Below are 23,889 nucleotides of genomic sequence, written 5' to 3'. Positions count from 1 at the left end.
TTAGAATGAAATACAAATTAAATGAAAAATGCCTTATTTGACTCAGTGCCTTTGAATTCATTTTTAGAAACAAGAGATTGGCCAGTTTGTGGCTTCAGGCTCATGCGATAGTGCCTGGAGAGCAGGCCAGCAGCGGAGAATATCCTCTCCTCGGTTGCAGAGCCACTGGGATGCTAAACACCCTTTTGGCCACTCTTGCCAGGCTGGGCAGAGATGTATTTTTTTTTTTTTAATATATAGGTAGGCCTAAAGGTTCAGGCAAAATAACCCAGTCAAAACAGAAAGCTCCTTGAAAGCGGGAATATGCCAGGCCTATTGGACCAAAATCAACGATGGCCTATTGTATAGATATATATATTTTTTTTACAAAACATTTAAGAGATCAGATTTTTTGTTTATAAATACTTTTCTACAATGACACACTTTGCCAGCTACCCACCTCGTTCCTTTCTGTTAGCATGTGCACATAGTAAGTACACCATCATGCTTTTGGGATACGTGTCTTTTCAGATTCCACAATGATTCTTTAGTTGAGGACACTACATCACTGCACTCCCTTTCCTGCTCCTCATCTTTGTAAGTCACCTTGATTTTGCACCTGTGTGTTTTATCAGTTTCTTTATGAAATTATTTAGTGAACTCCATGACAGTAGCTAAAGCAAGGGTACATAGCAGCACACAAGTAGCCTACAAATGCATGCTGGGCCAGGCATGTCCTGAGCTCGTGAAGTGAGCGCTATTGGAGCGAGAAGGTTCCACTCACATACTCTGACCTGGAGACTTCCAGAAAAAAAGATAACGACATGCTAACTTCCATCATCTCCAAACTGCACGCAGACATAAAAATTGTATCCATGAGTTCTTCCCACTCTGGGTAAGAAGAAAAAAACGACAACAAACCCAACATTCATTTACGTTGTGATGCAGTCACGACCACAAGTCTATTTTTGATGAGACTGAGTTTATTTACACTTTGTAGTCAATTTTGACAGTAGAATACATGTTTCTAACTCATATTAATGACACATAGGGCTGTTTTCTAAATGAGAAGTTGTTTTTTTAGAGGCAGTTGCTATTTACATCCAGTATTATCTAACTGTAACACAAAGAAAGTGGGTACTTGCCCTCTTTTGGCCAAGTAGTATACATGTGCCATGCTGCCCAACAGCCTGGTCTTGATCCAAAGCAGACGTTCATATCACTGTGAAGTTTTGGATCTGTCTATGCAGTTTTTTCTGTCTCTCCTTGGCTTCTCTGAGGGTCCAACCAAGTGAACCAAGGCTGAGACCTGTAGCTACTCTGGGCATTCCTGATGCTGGGTCTCAAAAGCCCTACAGCTCCATGTCCTCCTCTCCAGAGCTGTGGGCCCCGGCCCCTGGGCTGCAGTACAGAGGGGAGTACGTCTCCCCTGAGGGGTTTGTGGGGGTGAGGGGAATCTGAGTGGTAGGGGCACTGGGGGTCAGCGGCTGCCTGCTGGTAGTCTGCTGCTTCCTCTGCAGGGAGTCTTTCAGCTTTCGAGACAGCGCATCCTCTGGGAGGCGCCATACTACCAGCTCCATACAGGAGTGGCTCCTACGGGAACAGGAGAGAAACAGGTGAGACAACGGGACTGAAAAAGATAAACAAATAGTGGACACCTCCCTAAATTCTAACGTTTATTCACTACTGGCTACCATGACAGACGGGTTAAGGTTCTACGCTAACTTTTCCCACTGTTGGCACTGATGCTATCAACTTTTTCAGTTGGTGGTAACAGCACATGATTTGTTCACACCAATTTTTTACAATTATTATGTGCCTGCATTCCATACAGAACCAGGCTAATAATGACTAGCCATCTTTTAAATGACCATACCCTTGAGTGCTTACATTGATTTGGATAGATTTAGTGTAACAGCAAAGAAAATAGATTCTTGTAACAATGTGATCAGTATATTTACTGCAGATGTTAAAGTGCCACGTGTTCTTTTCTGCGAAATCCTCGAGAGCAGAATTTGAAAAAACAATACTTGATACCAAAACGATACCATAGCAACAAAAAAAGAAAGTGGGGAGAAGGACTGTGATTTCATTTTTTTTAAATAGAAAAACAACAAAACGGGATGTTTTGTTAAATTCAGGTTCACACCAGCCAGACAGTTGTGTTTGCTAGTGGTGTTTCTGTAGCACACTTGTGATGGAGTTTTCAAAGCAAAAGGCCACTGGATTGATGCAAATAATTATGATTTGTCAGTGCCAACTGAAAGCTACTGGCATGGATGAGAAAAATACTGTCCCAGGTCAAGAACAGACAGGACAGCGAATGATACGTGCATAATTTCAATAGCTGGTGATTTTATCTTTAATTTACAGGCTGAGCAAATAGCCTATACAGGGTTCATACAGACAATGGCAAGTCAAATTAAAAGGACTTGAGGACTTTTTCAAACACTTAATTGTTATTTTCAAGGGCCTAAATTGCATATTTAACTGTTGTAATAGCCTATAGAAAATAATAACCCCCTTCCTTAAGGTGGGTATGTATTACCATCAAACCTTGCAGGTAGGTAGGTACTTGAGTTAAATGTTCCCCTGAGGTGCGGGATGAGAAGGAGAGGAGTACTTACACAGACTGGGCCACAGTGTGGGGGAGAATGTCACTGATGCCACGCTGAAGCCCCTCCCTCAGACTGTCAGACATCACCAGCACTGGCCGCCTGGGTGCTGGCTCCACATCCAGGTCATCATCATCATCCTCCAGACTGATCCTGACAGAAAAATATTAACTTCACTGTATGACAGTGTGTATGCAGAGTGTGTAGTGCATGGTGAAGACAAAACAAATGGTGGTAATGCTAATACAAGTTAGTCAGTACCAATGCACATTGCAATTCTGATGAGTTATGGACAGTAACAGAAACTGGAATCTCCCACATTGCCCTCATAAGGTCTCTCATAGCTAACCTTTCCTCAATCTCCTGCAGTCTTCTATGAGCAGACTCCACCTCGATGCAGGAGCCTTCTGCTTCTGGACGGACCAGACGGGAGGGAGACACGGATATGGGCAGCCCCAGTTTCTGAGTCCCCAGGCAGTGCTGGGGAGGTGCTTGGCTGGCTGATTCAGGTAGAGGGGGGCCATTGTTGCCTGGTGGCCAGATCTGACACGCATTATGGCTGAGGTCATCCAAAGGATCGCATCCTGCATCTCCCATCAGCCTCCTCTTTTTGGCACTGCATCCTCTGGAGAACAAACACATATTGATTTGGAGTAAATAATTTGTCCTTTGAAACTAACATGTGCTGCAGAATAAACACTGCTGTTCATTTTATAGATTTTTCCTATTCTTAACTCACTCATCATCTGTTCTCCTCCTGTGCTTTCTCAGGCATCTTCTCTCCCAACTCCTGAAGAAATAATAATAAATGTAATGACAACATGCTAGCAAGTCTGAGTCTTGCAAATGTCCTGCAAAGCACATGGTTGTTACATCTGTGTGTATTGTGCAGCGCTCCCATCAGTAGACTCTACTCACGTGCTTGGGGGCGACACTCCCGGCAGGTGTTGACGGGTATTTGCAGGGCCAATATTGATCCCCATTTCAGGGACATTGATTAAGCCAGGGAATGAGTACATGGCAGGCAGAAAGCCCAGCTCACTACTCATGGGGCAGGGATGATGCTCCTGGTTTATTTGAGGTGGAAGGGTTGAACAAAAGCCTCAATGGTAGATGAGCAGACATAAACAAGGACGATAAATTGAGTTCTAGAAGGCCAACTTAGAAAACAGAAATAGATTATTATAGAAATGAACAATTTTACAGGCACGTGTGTAGCTGTCAGTAATGAACAGTTGGATATAGCTAAGTAAGATGTTTTGGTACAGCAGGCATAGCTGTTATTTTGGTCACCAATCCATCATAACAAATATTACAGTTAGTTACTGTACTGTAGCTAATGTCGACTCAGGTAGCTACTAACGCAGAATCTTGTAAATTGTCACTCTTCTAGTCTAGCGTTATGGTAAAGTTATAAAGTTATCAGGTCCTGACATTTAACTAGTTTACATAACGTAGACAGCCACAGGGTTAGTTCTGTATAATATTTGGTAGCTAGTTAGCAAGCTTGCTAAAATTACTACCAACGTTAGCAAGCTAGCGGATTCAGCTGACTAGCTGCCTATCAAACTTAAATTGCAAGGAATAAATGCAGTCTTTAACATGACATAAAGGTAGCCCTTAATAATCAGTAAATAATGGCTTGCCTTGCACTTCTACAATATATTTGTATTGGGCTACGTGTGTATGTATGGCTAGCAAGCTAACTAACTAACTTAGGTAGCTAGCCAGTTAGCAATAAGCGTACCCGCCCCCTGCCTGTTATTGTTGTTGCTTGTGAACCCATGTTGCAGTTTGAACGCTTGAACTTCGAACGTTTGAACGTATTTAGCTAACAAACATACCTGTATAACTTTAACTGCGTTTATCTACCTCTTTATTTTCGCTGTCACATGTTCAGCTTTTCTGAGAATAAATTGAATGAATGCAGTGAAGTGAGGTGCTAAAAACCACCAAAACAATGCGCAACTGCTGATGAAGAATCTAATCGAGCAAAAAAAAAGTAGTCGACGTTCTAGAAAAGATTGAGCATGCGCTTCTGAGACAACAGGTCACTTGACACGATCATGAAAGCGATGTCGACATAAAATCAAGTTGAAAGCGGTCTCCTCTTGTCTTCACGACAAGGTCGCTCTACAGGTAAGTGACATAAATTTGGATCATTAAGAAGATGAATAATGTGTGACATTTTAGGATTAGTTAATATATTGTCTATCAACAACAATTAGGGTAGGGATGGACAGCCGAGTAAACGCAACTCTGTTCATAGAGATTTATGGACGGGGTTGAGTTTACTCAGCGAAAGTTAAGTTGGAAATTATTTTCACTAGTTGGCTACTGTACATGAACATCTATTGATTAACTTTTTGTATTTTATTTTATTTACCTCTCTAAGGTTGGTCAAAATGTATGCCCTGTACATTGTGAGTGGACTGTTGGCACTGGTTGCAAGCGACCCCTGTGGTAACTATAATTTATCCCAGAAACACAATATTACAACACCTGATTGGTGAACATTTGCTTTTCCTTGGCAGTCTCTGTCTTCGCTAGCGGACTAAACTCCATGGTGAAGGAAGTTTCTGATGAACTACACCAGTGGAGCCGATGCAGGCTTTGTGGTAGCTCAGATTACATCGATTTGCTCAAGGTCAATATAAAGAAATAACTTCTGGCGTTTCCTATGTTTGTCCTCTGTAGTTGCATGCCTTTGTTTGTTGAAACCCATACTTTTTCATAAAACGTTAATCAAATACAAACACCGATTGTTGCTCTAATTGTGTTTTCACACTTGGTCCCTTTCAGACATTTTTTGTGTGTGCAGTGCAAACACTCAAAAGGAACTGACACCTCAAAAGAGCCACTTAATTAAGCGAACCGAACTGAGACCATCTCGAAAGGTGGGCTGAGTTCGGTTCGCTTGAATTCCTCGGTCCTGTTCAGTTTAGGACAATGTGAACGCAACTCTCCGCAGGTTCGTTTGTCATTTCACGCACCACACACTAGCCTACTGCTTACCGTTTCTCTTGCCATAAATCCTCACGTTGGTCCCACAACAGAGAATATCCTGCAGGTTCACGAGAAGAAATGTGTGCTGTTTTTTTGATATTGATCAGCGATAGCCAAGGACTCCCAGACATGCCTAAGTGTGGAGTTTGGTTCAGTTTTTTTGTTTGCAATATGTGATCTATAGACAGCTTCATAAACTGTTTATTGATTATGGGGTTTGAATAGTGTGTGAAGACATTTGGACAGAATCACAACATTGGGTACAAAATATGTTCTAGCTTTAAAGGGGCAGTAGCATACCTTGGGTGTACAATTTTAAATTACAGCATTATTTATTCTGCAGTTATTGTATTGCTATTTATTCTGTTAACTATAAACATGTACATGTTTATAGTATCTTCTGATTACAATGATTTTATCTCCATATTTTAATTAAATGCAATCTATTAGCTTCCAAAATGTAAGTAGGTGTATCTAGCTGTCCATAACACATTCTGATTGAATAGCTTGTCCTGCACTTTGTGCATTGAGTGAATGTTGGAAACAGATATTGGTTATTTTCTAAACATAACAATGTGAATGCAAGAGGACTCATTTCACAAAATGGGTAAGGTGAACTGGCAAAAGAGTTGAGTCCTCATTCAAAGGCAAGGGCAGCGCGAATACAAAATGTTGATTTTTTTTGGGGGGGGGGGCATATGCCAGTTAAATCTCAACAAGAAAACAGTCGGTGGTGGTATTTCAGTAACATTTATTTGAAGAAAAAAATGTATTTCAGCAAACAAAGGCACGCAATTACAGAGGACAAACCGGTAGATAGGTGTTTGTTTTTTAAAGTACATCAAACACCCAAGTATTGAATCGATGTAGTCTGAGCTATATTCCGTTGCAACGTGGACTCAAAGCCTTTCGTATTATTCTGTACGTAAATCTGATACACTATTTAGTATATGTTAGGGAGTACACTTTATTTATAATGAGGGTTACATGGAGAAAATCGAACCTCAAAGGAAAATTATGTCCCTCCCTTCCGCAAAATATAAATCCCTTCAGCTAAACCCTCTCTGAACGCTTTGGGGGAAAAAAACAAGTGACCCTCCCCTATACCCAAAATAATAATAATAATGAGAACATGCCTGCCGTTTACCCTCACTTCTTGGCCGGACAAAAGCCTTTGACATGCAGTTTTAGAAACTGTTCTTCATCCTGTAAGCATTACATGGTAACGCAGGAATTTTGGTAGTCAGATAGTTGTGGGTGAAAATATCTCCTTTTATAGTAAACGCATTGCGTGCATCTATCGTATTTACAGGTCCGAGAAAATATATTTTAAACATTTCACGCAATTCTACGTAATTGTATATATTAGCGGAATATTTTAATATCATACAATTTACCGGAATTACAGGCTAAGAATGGACAGAGCGAGGCCCATGTGTTCATGTTATATTTCTCCAATGCCAAATCAGTGTGTGTTTGCAATAAAACTGTCCCTGTTTGCAAATAATTAAATCTGAGACGTAATTAGAAATCTGAGCATGGTTCTTTCAAAAGTTGCGTCTACCTTTCCACCCTAGAAAGAGTAGGCCTACCGACGCAGAAAAATGCAAGCTTTAACTGGCTATTCTTCTTTTGTGGCTTAACCCAACCCATCGGAGTCATGTCTTTCCCGGGTATTTTACAGCTTGTTTTTATAAAGCATCGCAGACCAAAGCGTTGTTATAGATCACTTTCTATAAACGGAATCATTTTATCTTATTCAACATCTTAAGCTAACAAGGGGTAGGCATGTGCTTTAAAAATAATAATAATAAAGAGGATGGCATAACCTCTCATGCCCCCTCAATTCGAGTCTTGGTTTGAATTTAAAAGCCCTTCACTGACACGGAGGTAGGCTATTTAAAGAGTGCGTGGTGGGTGGAGGAATTGACCCACAAATCTATGGATATAGCTGCCTATAGCCTAATTTACATCTGTCAAACAGGTAGGCCTACCTCTTATTTCTTAAATAGGAAGAAATAAGCTCCAACACAAAGCCCTCTTGTTGTTAGTAAAGCTTAATTAAAATGAAGACAGTTTAAATGAACTATGCCTACTTTCATGAGCAATCCATTTCTGATTGTGCTGCTTGAAGCTTCAGGACCACAGTCTAAGTTACTCGAATCATTAACTCTGATAAATATATTATGGGCATGATAAATATATTATGGGCAAGAAACATATGGACTTTAATAAAATCAATAATATACTGAACAAAATTATAAATGTAAAGTGTTGGTCTCATGTTTCACAAAAGATCCCAGACATTTTCCATATGCACAGAAAGAAGCTTATGCTTATGTCTCTCATGTTGTGCACAAATGTGTTTATATCCCTGTTAGTGAGCATTTCTCCTTTGCCAAGATAATCCATTCATCTGACAGGTGTGGAATATAAATAAACTGATTAAACATCATGATCGTTACACATGTGCACCTTGTGCAGGTACAATAAAAGGTCACTCTAAAATGTGCAGTTTTGTCACACAACACAATGTCACAGATGTCTGAAGTTGAGGGAGTGTGCAATTGGCTTGCTGACTGCAGGAATGTACACCAGAGCTGTTGCCAGAGAATTGAATGGTAATTTATCTACGATAAGCCACCTCCAATGTCAATTTAGAGAATTTGGCAGTATGTCCAACCGGCCCCACAACTGCAGACCACGCCAGCCCAGGACCTCCACATCCAGCTTCTTCCCCTGCGGGGTTGTCTGAGACCAGCCACCCGGACAGCTGATGAAACCGAGGAGTATTTGTTTGTAATAAAGCCCTTTTGTGCGGCAAATGTATGATTGGATGGGCCTGACTCCCCAGTAGATGGGCCTGACTCCCTAGTGGGTGGGCATAAGCCCTCCCAGGCCCACCCATGGCTGGGCCCCTGCCCAGGGGCTGGGCCCCTGCCCTAGTTTCATTTACACCATACCAGCAGCTCTCTTAGAAATATAACTTTGCTCTGTGCTTCTGAGTATGCACTTCGTAGGCTATGCTTTAAATAATTTGATTTAAAGCACACTAAATAGCCTTTAGGCGCAGTTAATATTGCACCCAGAGGAGAATCAGAGATTGAGGGGCGGCGTCGGCCACACTATTTATTTATATTTATATACACGCACTACTGGTTAAACGTTTTAGAACACCTACACATACAAGTGTGTTTCTTTATTTGTACTATTTTCTACATTGTAGAATAATAGTGAAGATAAACTATGAAATAACACATGGAATCATGTAGTAACCAAAAGTGTTAAACAAATCAAAATATATGAGTTTCTTCAAATAGCCACCCTTTGACTTGATGACAGCTTTGCACACTGCATTCTCTCAACCAGCTTCACCTGGAATGCTTTTCCAACAGTCTTGAAGGAGTTCCCACAAGTGTTGAGCACTTGTTGGCTGCTTTTCCTTCACTCTGCGGTCCAATTCATCTCAAAATAGGTTAAGGTCGGTGGATTGTAGAGGCCAGGTCATCTGATGCAGCACTCCATGACTCTCCTTGCTTATACAGCCTGGAGGTGTGTTGGGTCATTGTCCTGTGAAAAACAAATGATAGTCCCACTAAGCCCAAACCAGATGGTGTGCTTTGTTCTAAATAAATCAGTGTCACCAGCAAAGCACCCCCACAGCATAACAACACCTCCATGCTTTACGGTGGGAAATACACATGTGGAGATCATCCGTTCACCCACACCGAGTCTCACAAAGACACTGCGGTTGGAACCAAACATCTCAAATTTGGACTCCAGACCAAAGGACAAATTTCACTGGTCTAATGTCCATTGCTAATGTTTCTTGGCCCAAGCAAGCCTCCTATTGGTGTCCTTTTAGTAGTGATTTCTGTGCAGCAATTTGACCATGAAGGCCTGATTCACACAGTCTCCTCTGAACAGTTGATGTTGATGTGTCTGTTACTTGAACTCTGAAGCATTTATTTGGGATGCAATTTCTGAGGCTGGTAACTCTAACGAAGTTAGCCTCTGCAGCAGAGGTAACTCTGAGTTTTCCATTCCTGTGGCGATCCTCATGAGAGCCAGTTTCATAGCGCTTGATGGTTTTTGCCACTGCACTTGAAGAAACTTTCAAAGTTCTTGAAATGTTCCGTATTGACTTACCTTCATGTCTTAAAGTAATGATGGACTGTTGTTTCTCTTTGCTTATTTGAGCTGTTCTTGCCATAATATGGACTTGGTCTTTTACCAAATAGGGCTATCTTCTGTATACCCCGGTACCTTGTCACAACACAACTGATTGGCTCAAACTCATTAAGAAGGATAGAAATGGGCTGATGGTGAAGTAGACCTACTCGGTATTCAAATCACAAAAGATAGAAATAAGCTTTCCACAATGAATTTCAATAGAAAACTTAGACAAGATCCTGCAACCATGGAGAGGTAAATACCTGTCTATAAATTGCCCTGATTAACTCCTTAGTCTTATCTCAGTTTACTCACTTATGGCGCTGCCTACTCCTGATGATTTGTTTTTCAAATCATATGAGCAAAAAATATTTCGCTTTATCTGGGACACTAAACCAAACAAAATAAAACGTACCTATCTATATAATGAATTGGGTTGGGTTGGGATTATTAAATATAAAAGCGCTAAACCTCTCGAAAAGCTTCACTCATTCAAAAGTTTTATTTGAACCCCAAATGGTTCTCAATTAGATTACTAAGAAAAGCTCATCCATTGTTTAAAAATTGCCAAGTCTCATTTTCGATTAATTGAAAATGACACGTTGAAAAACATATCTCTCTTTTTCAAACAAGCATTGCAGAGCTGGCTACAATTTTTAAATTTCACCCCCCTGAAAAGATAGAACCAATATTATGGCTGAACTCAAATGTGCTGGTTGATAAAATACCTGTATTTATGGGAAAGATGTTTGAAAAGGGTATTTTGTTCTTAAATGATATTGTAATTTGGAATGGTAGAGTTATGTCCTTCATGGAGTTATCAGAATTGTACGTACGGAAAGGTCTGCTCAATCCAAGAATACAACCAATTGATTACAGCATTACCCCCAAAATGGAGGCAGGTGGCAGCGGGAGGAGGTAGGGAACTGGCCTGTCTCCCAATATAAAGGATCAAAACTGGCGGCAGAATAAAAATAGCATAAATAGGAAAGTATACCAGTTTCATTTGAGGATCAGAATGTTGACAACTGTGCCATACAGATTGAAAAATAGTTTGAAGAGATTTTTGATGTACTGATTCCATGGTACAGGGTGTATGAGTTGATATATAAAACAACACAAGATTCAAGACTTGTGCTTTTCAGCTAAAATTAATATATAGAATTCTTGCCACCAACAATTTGGGGCATAATATCATCGAAGCTCTGCAGATTTTGTTGTGAGAATACAGAATCAATAGACCATTTATTTTGGTATTGCCCTCAGGTAGCCTGTTTCTGGTCTCAGGTTCAGGAATGGCTGAATATGCATAGCATTGATCCAAAATTGACCCTAGAAATAGTACTGTTAGGAGATCTGGAGAGACCGGGCCAGTCAATTACTAATACTTTTACTAAGAGTATTTATCTTCAACTCGCAATCTGTGGATTATATTCGATAGATTGAAATTGTAGTTTAAACATCACAGCATAGTTGAAAGATATGTGTTGCATAGAAACACGAGGTGGGTGGCCAGCAGAGATAGATGGGATGGGCTGAGGGTTGGGATGTGGAATTGGAGACAAGTGGGAGTGGAGTTGCTGTGTAGGAGATGGTCAAAGATTTAAAAAATAAAACATAATAAAAAGTACATTTGAATGACACTAAGTGGCAGTTTTTACAACTACTGCCGGTTTTCCTGAGGCTGATGCCGTGCAGGTGTTTGTACACATGCATATATATACACACACTCTGAAATAAACACAAGAACAGACACATACATGTAATAGTGCCAGACATGCACACACACATACAGTTGGCATTGCTGTTATGATTTTAGTTGTCCTTGATGTCCTTTGTTTTAAATTCATCATTTTTTATATATATATATATTTTTTTTGCATTGGTGTTTGCTGTTTTGTCTTTTCCTTTTTTCTCTTGGTTGTTGGTGCATTGGGGGGTTCTTGGGGAATGGAATCAATTATGTTTTTTATTTTTCTTCTTGGGGGACTATGGGAGGGGTCTCGAATGGTTGAGGGACAGCTATTGGGGAACTGGGGGGGATCTTGGAGGTTTCGGGTTCACGTTTTTGGCCTGGTGGTAGATCGGTCAACATGCCCTTGAGCAGGGCATTGACCCTGGATGCTTCTGTGTGTCGCTCTGAATGTGGATGATCAATCTACCACCAGGCCAAAAACGTGAACCCGAAACCTCCAAGATCCCCCCACAGTTCCCCAATAGCTGTCCGTCAACCATTCGAGACACCTCCCACAGTCCCTCCCCCCAAGAAGATGGCTAGTATGATGTCGTTCTTGAGCGGCTTCACTGCAAGTATATTGTATGTTTCGAATATTCAATAAAAATATTGAAAAATCACTGTGCAACTGGCAACCTTGGTTAGCGTGCCAAGTGTTGCCAAGTGCACAGTGTTTCCTCCGATACATTAGTGCGGCTGGCTTCCGGGTTGGATGCGCGCTGTGTTAAGAAGCAGTGTGGCTTGGTTGGGTTGTGTATCGGAGGACGCATGACTTTCAACCTTCGTCTCTCCCGAGCCCATACGGGAGTTGTAGTGATGAGACAAGATAGTAGCTATTAACAGTTGGATACCATGAAATTGGGGAGAAAAAGGGGTAAAATTCAACAACAAAAAAACTAAAAATATATATGTGTATATATATCCACATAATTTCCCCCCTCATGATGCCATCTATTTTGTGAAGTGCACCAGTCCCTCCTGCAGCAAAGCACCCCCACAACATCATGCTGCCACCCCCGTGCTTCACGGTTGGGATGGTGTTCTTCGGCTTGCAAGCCTCCCCCTTTTTCCTCCAAACACAACGATGGTCATTATGACCAAACAGTTATATTTTAGTTTCATCAGACCAGAGGACATTTCTCCAAAAAGTACAATCTTTGTCCCCATGTGCAGTTGCAAACCGTAGTCTGGCTTTTTTGAGGTTTTGGAGCAGTCGCTTCTACCTTGCTGAGCGGCCTTTCAGATTATGTCGATATAGGACTCGTTTTACTGTGGATATAGATACTTTTGTACCTGTTTCCTCCAGCATCTTCACAAGGTCCTTTGCTGTCGTTCTGGGATTAATTTGCACTTTTCGCACCAAAGTACGTTAATCTCTAGGAGACAGAACACGTCTCCTTCCTGAGCGGTATGATGGCTTTGTGGGCCCGTGGTGTTTATACTATTGTTTGTACAGGTGAACGTGGTACCTTCAGGCGTTTGGAAATTGCTCCCAAGGATGAACCAGACCTGTGGAGGTCTACAATTTTTTGTCTGAGGTCTTGGCTGATTTGTTTTGATGTTCCCATGATGTCAAGCAAAGAGGCACTGAGTTTGAAGGTAGGCCTTGAAATACATCCACAGATACACCTCCAATTGACTCAAATTATGTCAATTAGCCTATCAGAAGCTTCTAAAGCCATGACATCATTTTCTGGAATTTTCCAAGCTGTTTAAAAGGCACAGTCAACTTAGTGTATGTAAACTTCTGACCCACTGGAATTGGGTCAGAAGAATTACTTGTGTCATGCACAAAGTAGATGTCCTAACCAACTTGTCAAAACTATAGTTTGTTAACAAGAAATTTGTGGAGTTTTAATGACTCCAACCTAAGTGTATGCAAACGTCTGACTTCAACTGTACATATAAATATGGATGCGCGATGGCTGTGCGGCATAGGCAAAATGCAATAGATGGTATAAAATGAATCAAATCCAATTTTATTTGTCACATACACACTTAGCAGATGTTAATGCGAGTGTAGCGAAATGCTTGTATATACACAATACAGTATATACACGAGATGAGTAATGTAGGATATGTAAACATTATTAAAGCGATATTATTTAAAGAGACTAGTGATACCTTTTATTAAATCAATTTATTAAAGTGGCCAGTGATTTGAGTCTGTTGGCAGCAGCCTCTCTGTGTTAGTGATGGCTATTTAACAGTCTGATGGCCTTCAGATAGAAGCTGTTTGTCAGTCTCTCGGGCACAGCTTTGATGCACCTGTACTGACTTCGCCTTCTGGATGATAGCGGGGTGAACAGGCAGCGGCTCGGGTGGTTGTTGTCCTTTGATTATATTTTTGGCCTTCCTGTGACATCGGGTGCTGTAGGTGTCCTGGAGGGCAGGTAGTTTGCCCCCGGTGATGTGTTGTGCAGACCACACTACCCTCTGGAGATCCTTGTGATTGAGGGCGTTGCAGTTCCCTTACCAGGCGGTGATACAGCCCGACAGGATGCTCTCGATTGTGCATCTGTAAAAGTTTGTGAGGGTTTTAGATGACAAGCCAAATTGGCGCTGTTGCACCTTCTTAACCATGCTGTGTGGGTGGACCATTTGTTTGTCTGTGACGTGTATGCTGAGGAACTTAAAACTTTCCACCTTCTCCATTACTGTCCTGTCGCTGTGGATGAGGGGGTGCTCCCTCTGCTCATCTCCTTCGTTTTGTTGACATTGAGTGAGAGGTTATTTTACTGGCACCACACTCCGAGGGCCCTCACCTCCTCCCTGTAGGCTGTTTCGTCGTTGTTTGTAATCAAGTCTACCACTGTAGTGTCGTCTGCAAACTTGATGATTGAGTTGGAGGCGTGCATGGCCACGCAGTCATGGGTGAACAGGGAGTACAGGGGAGGGCTGAGAATGCACCCTTGTGGGGCCCCGGTATTGAGGATCAGCCGGGTGGAGATGTTGTATCCTACCTTCACCACCTGGGGGCAGCCAGTCAAAGTCTAGGACCCAGTTGCACAGGGTGGGGTCAAGACCCATGGTCTCAAGCTTAATGATGAGTTTGGAGGGTGCCTTGGTGTTGAATGCTGAGCTGTATTCAATGAGCAGCCTTCTTACATAGGTATTCCTCTTGTCCAGATGGGATAGGGCAGTGTTTTTTTATTTTTTTTTATTTCACCTTTATTTAACCAGGTAGGCTAGTTGAGAACAAGTTCTCATTTACAACTGCGACCTGGCCAAGATAAAGCATAGCTGTGTGAGCAGACAACACAGAGTTACACATGGAATAAACAAATTAACAAGTCAATAACACAGTAGAAAACAAAGGGGGAGTCTATATACAATGTGTGCAAAAGGCATGAGGAGGTAGACGAATAGTTACAATTTTGCAGATTAACACCGGAGTGATAAATGATCAGATGGTCATGTACAGGTAGAGATATTGGTGTGCAAAAGAGCAGAAAAGTAAATAAAAACAGTATGGGGATGAGGTAGGTGAAAATGGGTGGGTTATTTACCAATAGACTATGTACAGCTGCAGTGTGATGGTGATGGTGATGGCATCGTCTGTGGATGTTACTGTGGATGTTACTGTGAATGTTATTGTCTGCGGCTACCCGGAACATATTCCAGTCCACGTTCCAGTCCACGTGATCGAAGCAATCTTGAAGCGTGGAATCCGATTGGTCAGACCAGCGTTGCATATACCTAAGTACGTGCGCTTCCTGTTTTAGTTTCTGCCTATAGGAGGGGAGCAAAAAGATGGAGTCATGGTCAGATTTGCAGAAGGGAGGGTGGGGGAGGGCCTTGTATGCATGGCAGAAGTTAGAGTAGCAGTGGTCCAGTGTTTTGCTTGAGCGGGTACAACAGTCAATGTGCTGGCAGAATTTAGGTAGCCTTGTTTTCAAATTAGCTTTGTTAAAATCCCCAGCTACAATAAATGCAGCCTCAGGATATATGGTTTCCAGTTTACATAGAGTCCAGTGAAGTTCTTTCAGGGCCGTCTAGGTATCTGCTTGGGGGGGATATACACGATTGTGACTATAATCGAAGAGAGATAATGCGGTCGGCATTTGATTGTAAGGAATTCTAGGTCCGGTGAACAAAAAGACTTGAGTTCCTGTATGTTGTTATGATTACACCATGAGTCGTTAATCATGAAGGCATATGATTTTCTGAGCTAATGTAAGATATAATACATTTAAAAAACATTACTGGGTAGTTTCCTAAGGACGTTAGGTGACCATCTCTGTCGGCGCCATCTTGCTAAACGATACTCTTGGACATCATCGGCACAAAAATCCGTAGCTAGCGTCACTCCCCGTGTCACTAATATTGAATAAATATGACCCTTCGCTAAGTCCCGCCCACTTCTTGGTTACTGTTGCAACCTCGGACTAGCCTAATTCCGCATTCAACCGCTGGTGAAATCCCCTCTCAATTATCTCAAACTGTCTTTCTAATACACAATGAAATGAAACCCTGACTACCCCTTGCTAATCAGGAAGCTCTTGGGTATGTTGTGGTAGACTGTCATTACAATTGCTTCACGCTAACCTGGTAAAATTGTTAGTGTAGCTGGCCACTGAACGCGTCTGAATTCACTGTGAGCATGCAGTCAAAGCTATAACCACTTTTGGAGCTAACTAGTGCTCTCAAATCATATCCTGATGTTGACAGTAAATGGGAGTTGTATTCATAACATTTCTAACTTAACTAGTAATTCATACATTGAGAAAACAAGTTTATATTAAGTGGTTTGCTAGCTAGCTAGCGTTAGCAACGTTTGGTGGTAAATAAGACTGAGCTAACCAGCTGAACTAGCAAACAATGTAACAAAAGTATAGTTTCAGGAATCACAGTAGCAATTACTCCTGGTATACTGTTAAATTATTTAGCCATTTTAAACATTTTATAAAATAAAGTGTAAATTCTTAATTTTTACATGTAGTAAAATGATGTGAAGCAGAGTGGAAGTTATATTATGCCAGGCACCTGCAGCAGGCCCATGTTTGGAAAGTCTGTTTATTAATATGTTCCTTTGGATATTATTTGGATATCCTTTTATCCTATTATAAGAAGCAACCCCACGGACAATCGGCAGGGTAAAGTCAAATGGAATTTCATTCAACAGTCGCGACAGACTGTAAATGTACTTGACTGTTGTCCAAGGGACAGCATAGGAATGTCAGGGCTAAGAGTTGGTAAACGTTGATCCACTTCATCCACTGCAGGACTTTTCAATGATTTTGCAATGAATTGTTTGATGTGTCTGAATAGATAATGCACGGCCCCTCTTGTTGAACAAATCTACTGTGATGAAAATAATCTCACTTGTGTCGTGCCACCTCTGATCTGTTTAAAGTTCTGTAATTTGATGCACATAACTGATTTCATGTTGCTAAGGCATTCTTACCAGTACATCAGTCTACCACCATACTATTGTTAGCTCCTGGGAAACCCCACTGGCACTGGGATCACAGTGACCAGGGTAGACTGACTATGAGAAGCCTGTACTTTGTCCTAGTATGAGTCAGTTACATCAAGGTGACATTGGGAGAAGTCATGCTTAACGACGCAAATTGGCCGCCTTGTGAAATTCATTTGGTTATTAAGTTGCTGATGTCTTTGCTTTTCTTAGTGTATGATTGTTGAAACACAGGAAACACTGATTGGAGAAGTCATGCTTAAGGACACATTGGCTGCCTTGTGAAAATTAATGTGGTTACTACATTGCTGATGTCTTTGCTTTTTCATATGATTGCTGATCCAGCACAGGAAACACTGGTTGTGCAATGCTTTGACCTAGATTAGAGTCTGAGGATACTATATTTATATCATCTCAGTTAGCACACAGCTGGGCTTTTGTAATCTTACTGTAGGTTTATTAGTCGCATCTCTGAAAATATCTTTGGTAACATTGGAAGTTATCCTTGTGCAAGTTATTCATCTTGTACTTTTGTTATAATGTACTACTGTTGTTGCTTCAACCCATATTATGTGTCCAGATCCTGTAGGATCGGAACATAGTGAGCTGCTCCTCTCACTCAATAAGAAGCTGCTGCGTTCTCTGGAGGACCAGGAAACATCCCCTAATCCGAGTGTGCACCTCTCCCTGCGTCTGTCCACTCACCACAACCTTGGCAAGGAGAGTGATCACCTGAATGCACTCAAAACAGATTTACACAATGACATTGAGAGGTAAAAGGTCATATTTATAAAGCCCTTTTATTGCACATTTCTAGATGTCATTGTATTTCATGCTTGATAATGACCTAGTTGTGCAAATGTCCTTTTATGTAGTCAATGGCTTCAAAACTACCTGCAGTGCATTTGTATCCAGTTTCTGGTTCTGTATTTACAATTGATACGTTTGAGATTATATTGACGTTTCTTTACCCATCACAACTCTCCTGTATCTCCCCCTTACCCTATATCCTCTGCTCTCAGCTCTCTGGCTAATAGCCAGCCAGTGGTGGGTCTCCTGGCCCTTTACACTCTGGCCCTGAAGGCCTCCTGCTATGATCTCAACACCCTGACCTTCACCGTCAACCAGAGGAGCGAGACCCTGCTGACTCATCTCAAGAGACAGATGGCACTGGAGAAAGAGCACATCACCTGTAAGCCTCCTCATTCCTCCGCCTGACCCTTACCATCTTTCTTAACACTGTATACTTTATTTGTTCTCAGTCGCTGTTACTATTGAATTATTTGATCTGATATGTATTTGTGTCCGTCTTTCTCTCCTGCAGTCAGTCACCGTCCTCTGACAAATTACTACCAGTACTCTCTAGGCGTGCTGGCACTGTGTGTGAGTGGAGTTAGAGTCAACTCTCACGTCAGCAAGAAGCTCATCGGGGCTGTAGACCATGGACATATCAAACATGGAGACTCCGATTGCATCGGTAAGTGTGACCAAGGAAATCCAGGAGCATCTCCAAACTCCGATTCTGCTTTCCTACAGTTAAAATGTATTTCCTCACACTGGCTCCCTCCAACCATATTCTCTATAGGTGATTTCATGCTAAACCCTTGCTTCATCCCCTCTGTCTTGCTTTAGACACGTTTGCCATGGCTGGAATGGCCCTACAGTGCCTGAAGGAGTCTGACACTCAGGTGCTGGATGCGGCTCTTGACAAGGCCCTGGGCGTCATCAAGCAGAAGCTACTGGACTCCCGGCGGGCTGATGGTCACATGGGCAATGAGTTCAGCACAGGCCTGGCAGTGCAGGTAAGGACTGGGTCACTTCCCCCCCCTCTAGGCCTACAGTGCCTTTGGAAAGTATTCAGACCCCTTGAGTTTTTCCACGTTTTGTTACATTACAGCCTTATTCTAAAATGTATTAAATTGTTTTTTTCCCCCTCATGAATCTACATACAATACCCTATAAAGACAAAGCAAAACCAGGTTAAGACATTTTTGCTGATTTATAATAGCAAAAAAAGATCACATTTACATAAGTATTCAGACCCTTTACTTAATACTTTGTTGAAGCACCTTCTAGGGTATGTCGCTACAAGCTTGGGGAGTTGTATTTGGGGAGTTTCACTCATTTTTCTCTGCAGATCCTCTCAAGCTCTGTCAGGTTGGATGGGGAGCGTTGCTGCACAACTATTTTCAGGTCTCTCCAGAGATGTTTGATCAGGTTCAAGTCCAGGCTCTGGCTGGGCCACTCAAGGACATTCAGAGATTTGCACTGAAGACACTCCTATGTTGTCTTGGCTGTGGGCTTAGGGTCGTTGTCCTGTTGGAAGGTGAACCTTTGCCCCAGTCTGAGGTCCTGGGGGCTCTGGAGCAGGTTTTCATCAAGGATCTCTCTGTACTTTGCTCTGTTCATCTTTGCCTTGATCCTGACTAGTTTCCTAGTCCCTGCCACTGAAAAACGTTCCCACAGAATGATGCTGCCACCACGATGCTTCACCGTAGGGATGGTGCCAGGTTTCTTCCAGATGTCACGATTGGCATTCAGGCCAAAGAGTTCAATCTTGGTTTCATCAGAACAGAGAATCTTGTTTCTCATGGTCTGAGTCTTTAGGTGCCTTTTGGCAATCTCCAAGTGGGCTATCCTGCCTTTTACTGAGGAGAGGCTTCTGCCTGGCCACTCTACCATAAAGACCTGATTGGTGGAGATATGGTTGTCCTTCTGGAAGGTTCTCCCATCTCCACAGAGGAACTCTAGAGCTCTGTCAGAGTAACCATCGGGTTCTTGGTCACCTCCCTGACCAAGGCCCTTTTCCCCCAATTGCTCAATTTGGTCGGGCGGCCAGCTCAAGGAAGAGTCTTGGTGGTCACAGGCAGACTCCAATGAAGTTGCTGAAACAGGATGCACCTGAGCTCAATTTCGAGTCTCATAGCAAAGGGTCTGAATACTTATGTAAATAAGGTACCTGTTTTAATTTGCTAAAATTTCTAAACTTGTTTTTTTGCTTTGTCATTATGGGGTATTGTGTGTAGATTGCTGAGGATTTTTTATTTAATCCATTTTAGAATAAGACTAATGTAACTCAATTTGGAAAAAGTCAAGGGATCTGAATACTTTTCTAAGGCTCTGTATATTAACCTGTGCAGCGTTTACATACATTTCTGATTGGAGCAATATAAGCATTTCCCATGGGAATAACATGGTGTGTCCCTGTGTCCCAGGCCCTGCTGGCTATGGGCAGCCAGGTGCAGGAGTGTTCTACCTCAATGGAGGCCATGAGGTCAGATGTGAGGAAGGGAACATATCTCAACCCCATGGCCATGTCCCAAACTCTGCCTGCCCTCCAGCAAAAGACCTATCTGCAAGTCAAGGGCAAGCAGTGCCGCAATGAGGATGGCAAGTGCTGCCTTATCATCAAACCCAACAGTGGACAATCTGTTTTTGAGGTGTGATCCTCCTCACTCTTACTTACTGCCTCTGCTTGGTTGGGTTTTTCTCTACAGACAGCCTGGTCCTGGAGGCCAGGAAGCCAGTGAGGGTGTTACAGAGCAATACCAAAGTAGCCCTGAAGTTGGAGGTGGTCAAATCACATGGGGCTCCTGATGTCTATTCTGTTGATGTGCCAACGGGCACCTCGTTGGTTTATGCCCTTGAACTCCTTCAAAAGAAGAACATTGGCTTCACGTGAGTTAATGGGGTTCTTTTATAGTTATTTTGGTTGATATGTTAATCAAGTTCCAAATTGATACTTTTTGGAGAGCTAATTTGTCTTATTTACATTGCTACAACTCAGAAAATGTTGTAGAACTTTGCAGTGTAGTGGTGAATAGCTTAGTGTCATGTCACAAGTTTAACATGATGAACTCTCCTCCTTGCTCTGTCCTCTGCCTACACTGCAGATTTGAGAAGGAGCCCAGCCTGTGGGGACCCTTCCTGAGCGTGGTGAATGGGGAACGGGCTCGGCAGACCGACCGTAGATACTGGCGCCTCTCGTCAGACGGCAACACTCTCAGCCAGGGTGAGAACAGAGGGTTATATGGCATAGGAAACACATACACAAATGTACATGCAAAATACACAACTTTCCTATGTCGTTACTAGTTATTGCTCAACAATACAATTAATGTCTTAATTGCATTCATCCAAACATTGATATTTAGCCACAGTAGGAAGGAAATCAAACAATGATTTGGTTTCTCTCATTAGGTATCAAAGACTTCAAGATTGAGATGGCTCAACAGATCACCATCGAAAACACCAGCTACTAAGATGTTTGAAGCACAGTGATTGAAAAGGTGTCATGTCAAGTTATCTGATGTGAAACCAATCCAGCTCAATAATGTGATTTGTAGTGTCATGTACTAGGATATTTTGGGGTAAAAAATTTTTAGAGATCTTAGCTCAAAGGTTTGCAACAACTTTTATGGACTTGATTCATTTCCCCAGTGAATATGAATAGTTAATTTTAGCAGAGACTCATGACTTTCTTTACTTTTACCTCTATGGATTAAAAACACATTATGAATGAACATTTATAGAGAATATAATTGCCTTTTTATACTTAACATGTCATACTTTTTTTGTTTGTTTTAATGTATGGTTTAAACATTTTGCATTTGAATAAACAAGATAAACCTTTGGCTATATTTGTCTGCTTTATTTCTTCATTTTAGCAGTATAGTATTAAGGGTTGGGGTGGCCATTGTTTCCAAAAAGAAATAGGCTAAGCCTACTCTCCAGTCATTTGAATTAGTAAATAATTCTGATAAAGTGGAGGTGAGAATGAAATTAAAGTCAAATTACCTCACATCACCCCTGATTTTCACACATAGCTTGTAATCCAGGATTAGGTGTCAACAGCAGGTGGCAGGAGCTATGTACAAGCTGTACAAGCGTTTTGACAAGTGGAAATGAGGTGTCTGCCTGAATGAGGTATAATAAGAACTGTCTGCCCAACGACCAGTATGGTCTGCCTGTCCAAAACATCACTAGTTACCACAGACGCAACGTAAAAATAGGCTTTATTGTAAAAATTACTCAAAACAAGGATGTGGTTTTAAGGTTAGGCATGAAGTTTAAAATCAGATTTTTAGAAGGGAAGTTAACCAAGGCATGGTTACTCATTGTGTATTAATTTTTTCACATTATTGTTAAAACATTTTTTTTGATCTGCGTTGTTGGGAAAGGCCCGTAACTAAGCATTTCACTGTTAGTCTACATCTGTTTACAAATCATGTGACAAATGTGGCTGTGTATTTGTGGCTGTGGTAACTAGTGACCACCCAAAACATCCTCTGTTGGCAAGCAATTGTCAGATGAGGGTCGTCACCACAGCCACATAAACCCTGCCTATTTCTACAATGTATCTTCTTAAAATCAGATTTTAACCCTAACCTTAACGCTTAACTGAACCACACTGCTAAACCCTATGCTTAACCTTAAAGATGCAATATGCACGCAGAAATTTTTTAATAGCTCACCTAATGAAAGCACCTTAGTTAAGAATGCTGGAATTTGCCAAAGCACTGCCTTAGATCCATCTTCTGCTATAGTGAGGCATGAAGGATGAGTAGAAAGTGCATGTAATTCTCCCAAATGCTTGGCTGAAACAATAGCCTTCTCTATGGAAGACAGTCATGACTGAGAGCTCACATAGCTCAGGTGAAGACAGGGGCTCAAATGGTGGACTCATAAGTGATCGTAGGACAACATTTAACTCACATGAGGGTACTGGAGGAGCCTTGGGGGGGCTGTAGCCTGCGGGAACCTTTCATGAATTGCGATTAGAGGGTGTGCCCCTGGTGATGCACCTGCCATGTGATCATGATCCACAGAGATAGCTGCCATATATACTTTCCATGTAGGTGGGGACTTCCCTGCAGCCATAAAAGCTGGTGGAGGAGAGTCAAAATGACAGATATTGGGCAGGAAGATGGCGATGGTCGATAAGCCACTTCCTGAACACATTCCACTTGTAGGAATAGAGGGTACGCGTAGAGGATGCCATGTCTGCCCGAATTGTAACAATTAATCTAGAGGCGAAAGAAACACACCTATTTAGGCGAGGTGCTGGCTTGCGGAGTAGAACACTTGAAAAATTAAAGGAGAGCCGCACACTCTAGGAGCTCAGATGCAATAACCTAATAACCAACATTGCGACAGACAAGCTGTCTTCATCAGAATTGTAACAATTACCAAGGAGGATAGACCTGCGGCTACAAGGCGGTCACGTTCAGGGGCCACACCAACAACGTCAGTTTGCTGGGTTTGGCGTGCTAAAGCTTGCCGCTCACTTGTGACAGGAGGTCTACTCGAAGAGGGAGTCCCCATGGTTGGGAGGTATTCAGCTCTATAAGGTCTGAAAACCAGTGAAGCTGTGGCCAACATGGAGCAACAAGTAGAACTGATGTGCTCTCAAGACTGATTTTCCTCAAGACCTGAAGGAGAAAAGGAATTGGTGGAAATGCATACAGCGGCCTACTTGGCCATCTATGTGATAGGCCTTCGACGCTGAGTGGGCCTGCTGAAACATTTATGGAGAACCACATAGTACAATGGGTTGAGTCTTGCGATGTGAACAGATCAGAGATGGCCCTTATGAATTGCACCCAGATCATCTCCAGTCTGAAGTAAAAGGGCCTCCTCTGGAGAGGTCTGCTGCATGATTCTCCACCCCCGGCTGGTCTATTGCTCTGAGGGATGTAAGGTGTCTGTTTGTCGAAAGCAGTAGCTCCCTTGCTATCTGGTGCAGTGCCATTAACCTCCATCCACCCTGGTGGTTGATGTGTGCAACCACGGTTGTGTTGTCTGTCCGTATCAGTACGTTGTCCACTCAGTACTGGGAGGAAGTGCCAGATGTGGTCAAAGTCACCCCGGTTGTGAACTGCCTAGGAGAACTGTACTGGGAGTTTGAAGTGCTAGGCGCCACCATTGTATTGCTCTCCAGCAACTCATTGAAATTGTCTGCT

General features: G+C 42.1%; 2 protein-coding genes across 7 annotated transcripts; one reads left to right on the top strand and one right to left on the bottom strand.

The window, feature by feature from the left end:
* Positions 1-944: 944 nt before the first annotated feature.
* LOC112248505 (coiled-coil domain-containing protein 117) lies at positions 945-4,610 on the bottom strand. 6 transcript variants are annotated; one of them, XM_024417591.1, is made up of 6 exons: positions 4,467-4,610; positions 3,513-3,661; positions 3,334-3,384; positions 2,944-3,219; positions 2,607-2,747; positions 945-1,572 (listed from the first exon to the last, which is right to left on the bottom strand). In XM_024417591.1, exons 2-6 carry the CDS (start codon positions 3,641-3,643, stop codon positions 1,332-1,334), a joined length of 840 nt encoding a protein of 279 aa, XP_024273359.1. In that variant the 5' UTR covers positions 3,644-3,661; positions 4,467-4,610; the 3' UTR covers positions 945-1,331. The 6 variants fall into 6 exon arrangements, with proteins under 6 accessions (XP_024273359.1, XP_024273358.1, XP_024273357.1 ...); XM_024417590.2 differs by having other exon boundaries at positions 3,513-3,696; positions 4,467-4,594; XM_024417589.2 differs by having other exon boundaries at positions 4,439-4,585.
* Positions 4,594-21,560, top strand: LOC112248504 (transcobalamin-2). The gene is made up of 10 exons (XM_024417584.2): positions 4,594-4,733; positions 4,990-5,057; positions 17,508-17,700; positions 17,950-18,119; positions 18,252-18,404; positions 18,560-18,729; positions 20,143-20,317; positions 20,425-20,605; positions 20,821-20,939; positions 21,128-21,560. The coding sequence occupies exons 2-10, from the start codon at positions 5,000-5,002 to the stop codon at positions 21,187-21,189; spliced, it is 1,281 nt and encodes a 426-aa protein (XP_024273352.1). The 5' UTR covers positions 4,594-4,733; positions 4,990-4,999; the 3' UTR covers positions 21,190-21,560.
* The last annotated feature ends 2,329 nt before the right edge of the window (positions 21,561-23,889 follow it).

This window comes from Oncorhynchus tshawytscha, linkage group LG04, assembly GCF_018296145.1.
Source record: "Oncorhynchus tshawytscha isolate Ot180627B linkage group LG04, Otsh_v2.0, whole genome shotgun sequence".
NCBI classification, from domain to species: Eukaryota; Metazoa; Chordata; class Actinopteri; order Salmoniformes; family Salmonidae; genus Oncorhynchus; species Oncorhynchus tshawytscha.
Note: the sequence above shows the minus strand (reverse complement) of the source record. Positions and strands in the feature narration are given on the sequence as shown.

Coding starts and splice junctions, on each gene's coding strand:
- LOC112248505 (XM_024417591.1), bottom strand. CDS start 3,643: ATGAGTAGTGAGCTGGGCTTTCTGCCTGCCATGTACTCATTCCCTGGC. Junction 2,748..2,943: donor CTGCAGGAGATTGAGGAAAG/GTTAGCTATGAG, acceptor TTTTTCTGTCAG/GATCAGTCTGGAGGATGATG. Junction 1,573..2,606: donor CACACTGTGGCCCAGTCTGT/GTAAGTACTCCT, acceptor CTGTTCCCGTAG/GAGCCACTCCTGTATGGAGC.
- LOC112248504 (XM_024417584.2), top strand. CDS start 5,000: ATGTATGCCCTGTACATTGTGAGTGGACTGTTGGCACTGGTTGCAAGC. Junction 20,318..20,424: donor GCAGTGCCGCAATGAGGATG/GCAAGTGCTGCC, acceptor TTTTCTCTACAG/ACAGCCTGGTCCTGGAGGCC. Junction 20,940..21,127: donor CGGCAACACTCTCAGCCAGG/GTGAGAACAGAG, acceptor TTCTCTCATTAG/GTATCAAAGACTTCAAGATT.